The sequence below is a fragment of the Corvus brachyrhynchos genome, unplaced genomic scaffold (assembly GCF_000691975.1).
Source record: "Corvus brachyrhynchos isolate BGI_N302 unplaced genomic scaffold, ASM69197v1 scaffold4, whole genome shotgun sequence".
Lineage (NCBI taxonomy): Eukaryota > Metazoa > Chordata > Aves > Passeriformes > Corvidae > Corvus > Corvus brachyrhynchos.
Window position 1 is genome coordinate 7,198,678 of NW_008237878.1, and position 10,404 is coordinate 7,209,081.

At 45.0% G+C, this 10,404-nt stretch overlaps 1 protein-coding gene across 1 annotated transcript in view; it reads right to left on the bottom strand.

Moving 5' to 3' along the window:
* Positions 1-1,265: 1,265 nt before the first annotated feature.
* Positions 1,266-10,404, bottom strand: part of KLF15 (Kruppel like factor 15) — a 15,274-nt gene continuing 6,135 nt past the window's right edge. The window contains exon 3 of the mRNA XM_008632243.2: positions 1,266-4,963. Within this exon, the coding sequence (XP_008630465.2) occupies positions 4,795-4,963 (169 nt within the window). The 3' untranslated portion in view covers positions 1,266-4,794. The remainder of the gene's footprint in view (positions 4,964-10,404) is intronic.

Genomic DNA, 10,404 nt, shown 5'->3' on the forward strand with positions numbered 1-10,404 from the left:
TGTTGGCAGGTCCTTGGTATTTCTCCCAGACGGGGAGGGCAGGTCCGAGCTGAGAGCTGAGTACAGCACATCCAGGCTTACATAACCCAAGGGGCCCAGGGTAATCATTAACACTGGATTATTGCCACCAGCTTTGTGCTGGGGTCACCTGGTTGTTTGGATTAAATGTATAGTGGCCATTTAGACAAGGAGAAGGCTCCTGGCACAAGGACTTCAGTGAAAACAACCCCCAGGGAGGGCGGGAAGCAGAAAACTGTTGCAAATATCACAGGATCTAGACTCAAGTGCTCCTCCAGGGAGCCTGAGTTGCCACCTTCCATCACAACACCCTGCTCGACGGGCTGGTTTGCTTTCCACAGGGGTGCAGCTCCCTGAGCTCCCCTCAAAACTGCCGGGGTAAAAAGTCCCACACAACACAGGTCAGGGAGGCAGGACTCTTTCTAGGGAGCTCTGCCTTGGTGACTCCCACATGTGGCACACCAGCAAGCAAGATCTTGTTCCTCTCCCCCGGCATCCTTTCCAAAAGCACGCATTATCAGTGCAACCTGACTTTACCTGTGTCCCATCTTTACCTTTCTTTGTTTACCTGATGTCTCATGCGTCCTATTACTCCTTGCCTCCTGTAACCCGCTGCGTGTTACTGGCATGTGATCTGTGCCACTGTCTGGGGCAAAGGAGATTCGGGACATCCTGGTTCCGCTCCCATTTCCCCTCTGTGCTGCTCTGTGGTCTCAGACACATCTCTCCTCTGCACTATGTTTAAGCACAGGTCACAGAAGTCAGGTCACCTTAGAGAAAGATCACTTTACTCCTATTCCTTCTGCTTAGTCCATTCCTCCAGTACAGCCTCCCCAGGTGATAGTTCCTTACCTCTCCTAGCACTACTCCTTCACCACCAGTTCTGACATAGGGACTATAAACCTTTTAAAAACACACAAAGTTCTGGTAAGCATTAGGAACCAGATCATGATCATCTTGTGAAGGCTGTACCACTGCACATGTGTCCATTCACACTTCAGAAATTACAGAGGTTTGAAGTCAATGAGACTTAGGCATATGCATAACCATGCCATGCTGTGCTTTGCCATGCAGAGTTGCTGAAGCTGGGACATAATAAACTTATCTAGTTGTGGCATCAAAGCACTTAAATATATATTTACCTTCAGGTGGATAAAGCCAGACTTAAGGCAAGGCCACATTTTTCTCATGAATCAGCAAAACCCAGCCAGGCCAGTAATTCCACATAAAACAAACACCAAAATCTCTTTTGGAAAGTTCTAGTTTTTTGTGACAAAACTCTGACAGTGTCATTCATTTCATGCAGAACTAACTCTGCTTTCACAGCAAACATGGCTCTACTCTTTTCAGCAAAATATTGCAACTTTTACATAAACTTATATTTCCTTAGGTATTAACTAGAAAAAAACCCCACAATTCACACTCAAAACCCTTATTAAAACAAAGAGAAAAAGAAAAAAAAAAAAAAAGAGAGAGAATATGCATTTCATGGAAAATATTCCAGGCTAAAACATAACTTAGATCTTTCTGCCCTGCTGTGCTCCAACAGCAGGGATTTTACATTACTCCACTTCAGCTTTAAGTATTACCTCTTGCAGAAAAATAGCAACTTCTGCCCCAAAGGTCTTGCAGGGTGAATTGCCCAACTTTACAGCAATATCAGAACTCCAGGTGAGATGGGGAAGAGACTGAGATGCTGGTTAAAATAAAGCAGCTGGTTTAACAGATGAAGTGGATAGGGTGAGAACAGAAGGGAATTGCAGATCCTCTTGGTGCAGGCTTGCTAATTAAAGCTTAAAACCGCTGTCCTGAGCCCTCTGATCTTCAGGCTACACCTCAGGAGGTAACAACAACCTGGAGTGCACAGAACTTAGTCTGCCTCATCCCTCGGTCCTCTTGCCAAACTCAAAGGGATTCTCTGGGAAAAATAATCAGGGGTCTGGAGAGCCCAGGCTCATCAGCTGGCGCTTTTTGGTGGCTGTTCTTCAGGGAAAGACTTTAATCCCTCAGTGCCTGTTAGTGTCAGAATGATTCTTGCTGGGAGAAGATCTGGACCCACTGCACCATTGCTCCCATGGAGACTCAGAAGTGACTTTAACACCAGTCATGTTGCTGGTTTCTTCTTCCAGTGGAGGACAAAGAACCAAAAGCACAGTGCAAGAGATGTCCCGGCTTTCAGATCACAAGAGCATGGTGTTCATGCCCCTATTGTTACAAATGGAAGCAATGGATGTTGCAGAACAGGGTGTCTTCTCCTCAGGCCTGAGGCCATGCTTCCTACCACAGCTCCTTCACATCATTCTTTCAGGCGTGGGATTTACAGAAGAGCCAACTGAGGTGCCCTGGCACCAAGACCTCCGTCGTGCTGGGCCTTTCTGTATCAATTTAATCCTGTGACTACTGGTCTTACTGCTTGCTCCTTCCAACCAAGGGTCACACAAATGCAGATTAAGGCCCACAGTACCACTGTGATGCGTTATTATCCCCATTTTACAAGAAAGGGAACTGCAGAACACGGCAATTGAGTCCTTTGTCTTGGATCACACGGTGAGTTACTGCCACAGTCTGAAGCAGACTTTGAAGCCCTTCCTCCTCCACACTAATCGCTAAAGCTGGAATTCCCTCAAAACCTGCTTGCTCTGCTTTATTAACCACAGTTTTACTGCATCTGCAGACCTGTCCCACAGCAGTCAGGAGCCACGGAAGGCGTTTGTGTCCCAGTGTGGCTGCCAAGCGAGGCGTGAGGGCTCCAGCGAAGAGAGAGCTGAGACATCTCGCGCCTTCCGAGAACTTTCTGAGATGAGAAAAACTGAAGATAACTTCAGAACTGTTCCATCCTCTCCCTGTTACACAGCACCTGAAAATTTACATCCAGGTGAATCGAAATTTCAAGTGCGATTGTCCTGATTACAGAGCTGGCTATAAAGGAAATTAATGAATAATAATTTCAAGGAGGGATTTAAAATTTCCATTTTCATTTTATTGTCAAAGTAAATATATTTTTATGAAGAACAAAAGAAAATATACAGAATTGTAACTTATGTACACTGGCTTTATAGGTATTTTTGTTTCCAATTTACACAAATTTGATATGTTATTAAAAGATATTTTATATAGATATGCATCTATGTACAGTTTTATTTACATACATTCATAGGATGTGATATAAACCAGTCAATAGATGATAGTTCATTTATATTAATTTCTAGAGGACAAAAGGAATGCATTCACTTTAGCTAGACCTGCTGTTCTGGCACAGCACGGGTTCCTGCTCTGCCTAGCGCTAGGATCACACTTTCCTACTTCCCATTTTGCCGACAGAAAAGACAAACAGATGCCATCTGCGAATGGAAAGGAAATGCAACATCCATTATAAAATCATTCCTAATTACTGAATTCTATTTTCTTCTAAAGCTTCTTACAATTGCCAGAGTTCAAAAGGAAAAACGAAACAAGAAGAAACACAAATAAAATCACTTGCCTGCTACCATCTGATCATTTGCTTAAATTCCCTTCTTAGCCAGCTATCACACAAATTCGTTTCTTTTGGCTACTGTTCTCACCCATTCGCCCACCCCAGCTGCATGGAGCTCTGACATGGCTGTCGGGAGGGAGGGGATTAGCACCGAGGGTCACCCCTAGACCCCGATCTCCCAGCGCTGTCCCACCAGGCCACAGTGCCTCCCACCCTCCCTGGGCACAGGCACAGCCTACAGACCTTGCCAGCCAGCAGGCAAAGAGAGACTTAGCTCCAGCCAGCCAGGCCTTCACTCACAGTGGATGTGGCGATGCCCAGGGCTCACCAGGCACCCCCGCGGCTGGGGCTCTCCTTTCTCCCTCCAGATCACACGAGGGGGCAGGAGCAGAGACAGGAACAAAGCTCAGAGGCTCTCACAAACATCTTCATGCTGCTTTGTGTGCAGACAACAGCTCTTCTGCTAAAGACAGTGGATGCTGCAAACCAGCCTCAAAGAAAAGCAGCGTCCTTTGACACCTGGGCATCCTTTCACCCCTTGGCAGCACAGGACAAAAGCACGCACACAGTTCCAAAGGCTCCACTCCAAGCCATTCCATCCAGCCTGAGCCTCTGGGTTTGCTTGGGACATGCCTTTGCTTAAATATATATATATGTATGTATGTATGAATATATATACATAAATATTTATATATAGCCCTAGCCAAGGGAAAGGTAAATGTGAGCCGGGAAAATCAGAGATGCATGGAGGCACATTCCAGTGCTCTCCAAGCCTTGTCTGCCCCATCCCCGACTCCCACTGTTCCTCCTCCTATGGCCAGCCCCTACAAATCCTTGGCTCAGACGACCCAAAAACAAAGGAATTGTTCTCATTTCAAAAGGAATTTGCTGTTTCCAAACTGGACAAATAGAGCAGCTTAATAAAAACTCACAATGAAAGGGCTATAATTAACTAGCAGCAAGCAACTTTTACATTTTCCTGTGCAGCAGAAAACAGCTAAAAATAAAACACTGTAATTTCCAAAAGAAGCAACAGCAAAGGAGAGACAGATAGAAGGAAATGAAAATAATATCCTTAAAAGAAAAAAAAAAAAGGAAGAGGCGCCCCGCTCTCCTGACCCAAAAAGAACTTCATTCTCAAATCATCTTTGAAGGACATGGGGTACTCAAACATGGTGATATCAAGTAACAGCATTGACTGTTCTGTGGAGACAAATAAATTATCACTAGAAATATAGTGAGCAAAGTGCTGTCATTGGCTGTTGTAGGATGGCTGGGCGGGAAGGGGAGAGTGGGACCCATCAGTTCACGGAGCGGACGGAGCGGTTGCTTCGTGGGAACCGGTGCACCTTGACATGTTTGGACAAGTGGTCACTTCGAGCAAACTTCTTCTCGCAGACAGGACACTGGTAGGGTTTCACCCCCGAGTGGGAGCGCCTGTGCCGGGACAGCTCATCTGACCTGGAGAACCTGCAAGAGAGGAGAAGCCTTTTCAGATAAATGGGATTTTATAACACTGAGTCTCTCACAGCAGGTTAAAAGAAGTCCCCTCAGGCCACTGGGAGACTCCAGGAACTGAAAGGAACACGCAGCAGGGCTGGGCTGGTCCCAGCCTGCTGCCAGCAGCATTGGTGGAAACACCCAATTACCAGCCTCATCCCGTGTCAGCCCTGGACTCACGGCAATGCACGGAGGCAACGTTTGTACAGCCTCGCCCTAGACCCCACAACATGGGTGCAGCTTGACAAAAACAGCGCTGCTCTGATCCCTCTGCTGGTCCCCTCCAAAGCCACTCCCACCATCTCTCTCCTGCAAATCCAAGCACGGACAATCCAATCCTCGAGCAGAGACAGCAACCACCGTCCTGCAGGTGAGGTCTGTTTCAAGCTCCCACAGACATGAGCACAACAGACACGCCCTAACTGCACCCAGTTTGAGTGGGACTCCAACTAGGTAGCCACAGCTACCTAGAAACACTATGACTTATTAGATCCAGATGAAAAATTTACTTCTGTGTGTGCTCCTGCAGGCTGCATGAAGAGTCGTTAATAGTACCAGAGATGCTCAGCATCTCAACAGCTGAAATTCAGGTGGGCCCCAACGGCCATTAGCATACTTATTTGCATAGGTAGCATGGGTAAATTGAAATCAAGAATGAGCCTTAATTACCAAAACTGCACTCCATAGTCTTTTGAATTTTAGATATTTTCCACCTTCCATCTACACAGAAAAATCCCCAAATAGCCACCATGAATCCCAGAGGCATTATTGAACTCAAATGAGCTAATCCTTTGGTCTTAAGAGCAGGGCTGGCTCTATTACCACTTTGGACATGACTGGGAGACAGAGGGTTAATTAACAATGTCACACTAAAACAGCCCTGTCCAAATGGGTACAAAAAATTTGCTGCCTGACAAAGGGCAATTAAGTGTTTTGTTGCCAGAGCAGTAACAAAGAGCAGCACAGAAAGAGAGCTTGCAAGAAATGGTATCAGCTGTTTATTTACAATAAATAAATGAAGTCATGGGCACTAGCTGAACAAATCGGGGAAAGAACATGTAGAAAAATGTGCCCTTCTGGAGCAAAATATCACATCACCAACAGAGCGAATACGCTATTTTTATGAAAGGGAGAAAACAGGACTGCTGGGCTCCTATGAATAAGTCCCTCATGCAAGAAAAGTAAGTTTCCACATAAAGGTTTTAATTAGCTCTGATCTCCTGCCAACAGTTGAGGACCAGGGCATAGGCACTGGGAAAGCTGGTAATGGTTTCCTCAGTTGCTGCAGCTCTTCAGTCTGGTCATGCTCCCCAGAGAGCACTCAGCCAGTGGAAAGCAGATGCAGTCACTCACCGTGGGTAAGATACAGTGTGGACACATCTCTCCCAGGGGCATTTCTAGGGGAGATTCTTTCACCTATTCACTTGCTTTTCTTCCTTTCCCTGCCCTGGTATCCTCGTGGTGAAAGAGTCAAATTCTCCATGAAGAACAGGCAGTTGTTATGGAGCTGTCAACCTGGTCCTTGTCTGGGATGAGTCTTCCTCATAAAGGCTATGACACAGGTTTCTCTTCATGCCTTCTACTTGCATGTTTGCTTCCTCTAACACCCCTGCTCCTTTCAGCCATAGCTTCCCAAAAACACAGTGTGGACCTGGGAGCAGCAGGGTCAGGGATTTCTCCCAAGTCCTTAACACTGAGCTGGTCCCAGTGCCAGATCCCTGCAGGGAAGCTCTTGTAGGGCTATGGATGAGTGGGCCTGGAGAGTGCAGGATGTTGCCTGTGCAGACTGGCTCAACAGGACTGAGCACTGGACAAGGAACAGACCTGTGCCACATCCAGGGAAAAGAGGGAGCAGAGAGGGAAAAGCACTTTTGCAAAGAGCTATCCTCTTATATACAGACTTCAAAGGAGTAAAAACAGATGTGGCTGGGTTGCCTTGTCCTATGTCCTTGGCCACTGAGGTCACCATCTGCAACAGAAGCGCAGTAGCACTTGGCTAATGCTGCACAAGAGCTTCACAAGTGCATTTCGAGGGGAATTGCACGGATGGTGGGGGAGAAAGAGGCGCACGTCAGGAATGAGCTTGGATGAGTTCATCCGATAAAAATACACTCTGCCTCATAACGATGTCCTTAGCTGAAGAGGCAGGAATGTTGCAATACTGTTCCCCAGCAGTGACGGAAAGATCAGCTTACAGAGCCCACAGAAATAAACCTCAAGCTGTCTGTGTGTTTACAAAAAAACAACACAAAGGTTAGGACAAGGAAGCTGGGAGGATCTGGCGGCCTGACTCTGCAGTGAAATATCTGCAGCACATTCTGGCACTGAGATCAACCCAAAAAAAGTGAAAATAAACCCCTGTGTAATGGAAATTTTAAAAAAAAAAAAAAAAAAAAAATGAAGTCTGGTCTACTTTCTCATTTTAGTGCTATACTAGTTACAAGTTATGTTTGGAATGCTATCAAATTGTTCCTTTATAAACACAGATTTTTTAAAAAAAATTTATTTAAAAGGCTCATATATGTTTCATGGTATCTCTTTATATTCTTGTGTGGGTGACTAAACTGATCACAGAACTAGTAATTTCCAAATCTTAAAAAAAAGTTATTAACTTCATTTTTTCCTAGAAAATGAAACAAAAATTCATCTATCACCCTAAAACTTACTGCTGCTTTAATCTTCTAGGGAAACACAGCCTGCAAAAAAAACAGGTAACAGCCTTTCCAGACCAACTTGATCAATCTTGCCTAGATCATTTTTTATTTAATTAGTTTCAGCTGTGTTTGGAACAGATTTCATTGCACCAAGAGGCTTTTTGTTCCTGTTTTGCTCATTTTTTGCAGGGGAGTTTCCCAGCAATCATTTAATTCTCTCATCTATTATAGAAGATCATTGTCATCTTAAGATACCTTTCCTTTGTCTGAGTCAGATCTCTGCTGATTACTGCATTTTTAAACCAGGACATAACTCCTTATTCTCCAACTGTAAAACACACTGCTTCTACACACAGGCAAGACCTATTAATGCACATACAATAGGTGGGGATGCTTTTTTCCAAGAAAGCTATGGAATAGTAATATCTTTATATTATTAACATACAGTATTAAGTTTTTCCAGGCTGTAAAACTGAGAGCCACCCTTCTCCTGTATAATCTTGTGAAGTCTTCAGATGCCAAGCACAGCTTTTGATTCATCCTTTATCACCTTAAGAAGTGACAGCCAGAGAGACTTTGCCCTTTCCAACAAATTTCAGGAAATTCTTGAGAATGTCTCATTTCCTAACAAGAACTTTAAATCAGGCAAGAACAAGTCACTGGCCATGGGGAGGGAGAAAGCCAGAAATGGTTCTGCATATTCTGCAGATTAAGAGCAGAGAGGAGGGTTATGTGGTATCTGCTGGAGGGTGCTCCCTGGAATGCTTTTTTATCTCAGTTGTTTAGTTTGTTTTCCCTCAGTGGATAATTAAGTGATTCAGGTCCACAGTGAAAAAGGAGAGAAAGAGAGCGCCAAAGTGCTTTCCTCCCAATAAAACATCTGAGCAGACTGAGGTCCCAGACAAGGCATCAGCCAGGGAGCAGCCACGATAAAATCCTTCTGGTCAGGCTTCAAACAGATGTCACTGTGCTTGCAGGTCATCAGCAAACGTGCAAACTTCGCCTCAGTGGCACATGTGGTGCATCTGCTGGGTGGTCACGGTGTCTGTCCAGCAAAGGAACTCCGTGCTGAACAGTTCAGCACATGCTCAGCGCTCCTTCCTCGGCATGTCTGCCTTTACCTTAGTGCTTCTATCAATGCTATATATTGGGACTCTACTTAAGAAACAAAACTGAAAGTTTTGGATGTTAGGCTTCCATGTTGGAAAAAAACTATCAGATGACCTTGGGAATAGAGTTAGACACAAAGAACTCTGCAAAGCACATTCATCAGAATAGAGAGGGAAACAACAAGAGATATCATCACTGTTTACCAGCTGCTACACAATGAATTAGCAAGAATATTTTTTGCAAAGTTTTGTAAGAAAGAAACTTACTGCATCAATTCCCTACTCTACTATACTATTTCAGTACTACATCTCCCTTGCTACAAGAGTTACAGTGAAGAAAAATAACCATGACTCATATCAGCCAAGGGGGGAAAAGAAGAAAAAAGGCGTTTTAGATATTTTCCACCTTCCATCTACACAGAAAAATCCCCAAATAGCCACCATGAATCCCAGAGGCATTATTGAACTCAAATGAGCTAATCCTTTGGTCTTAAGAGCAGGGCTGGCTCTATTACCACTTTGGACATGACTGGGAGACAGAGGGTTAATTAACAATGTCACACTAAAACAGCCCTGTCCAAATGGGTACAAAAAATTTGCTGCCTGACAAAGGGCAATTAAGTGTTTTGTTGCCAGAGCAGTAACAAAGAGCAGCACAGAAAGAGAGCTTGCAAGAAATGGTATCAGCTGTTTATTTACAATAAATAAATGAAGTCATGGGCACTAGCTGAACAAATCGGGGAAAGAACATGTAGAAAAATGTGCCCTTCTGGAGCAAAATATCACATCACCAACAGAGCGAATACGCTATTTTTATGAAAGGGAGAAAACAGGACTGCTGGGCTCCTATGAATAAGTCCCTCATGCAAGAAAAGTAAGTTTCCACATAAAGGTTTTAATTAGCTCTGATCTCCTGCCAACAGTTGAGGACCAGGGCATAGGCACTGGGAAAGCTGGTAATGGTTTCCTCAGTTGCTGCAGCTCTTCAGTCTGGTCATGCTCCCCAGAGAGCACTCAGCCAGTGGAAAGCAGATGCAGTCACTCACCGTGGGTAAGATACAGTGTGGACACATCTCTCCCAGGGGCATTTCTAGGGGAGATTCTTTCACCTATTCACTTGCTTTTCTTCCTTTCCCTGCCCTGGTATCCTCGTGGTGAAAGAGTCAAATTCTCCATGAAGAACAGGCAGTTGTTATGGAGCTGTCAACCTGGTCCTTGTCTGGGATGAGTCTTCCTCATAAAGGCTATGACACAGGTTTCTCTTCATGCCTTCTACTTGCATGTTTGCTTCCTCTAACACCCCTGCTCCTTTCAGCCATAGCTTCCCAAAAACACAGTGTGGACCTGGGAGCAGCAGGGTCAGGGATTTCTCCCAAGTCCTTAACACTGAGCTGGTCCCAGTGCCAGATCCCTGCAGGGAAGCTCTTGTAGGGCTATGGATGAGTGGGCCTGGAGAGTGCAGGATGTTGCCTGTGCAGACTGGCTCAACAGGACTGAGCACTGGACAAGGAACAGACCTGTGCCACATCCAGGGAAAAGAGGGAGCAGAGAGGGAAAAGCACTTTTGCAAAGAGCTATCCTCTTATATACAGACTTCAAAGGAGTAAAAACAGATGTGGCTGGGGTGGCTTGTCCTATGTTCTTGGGC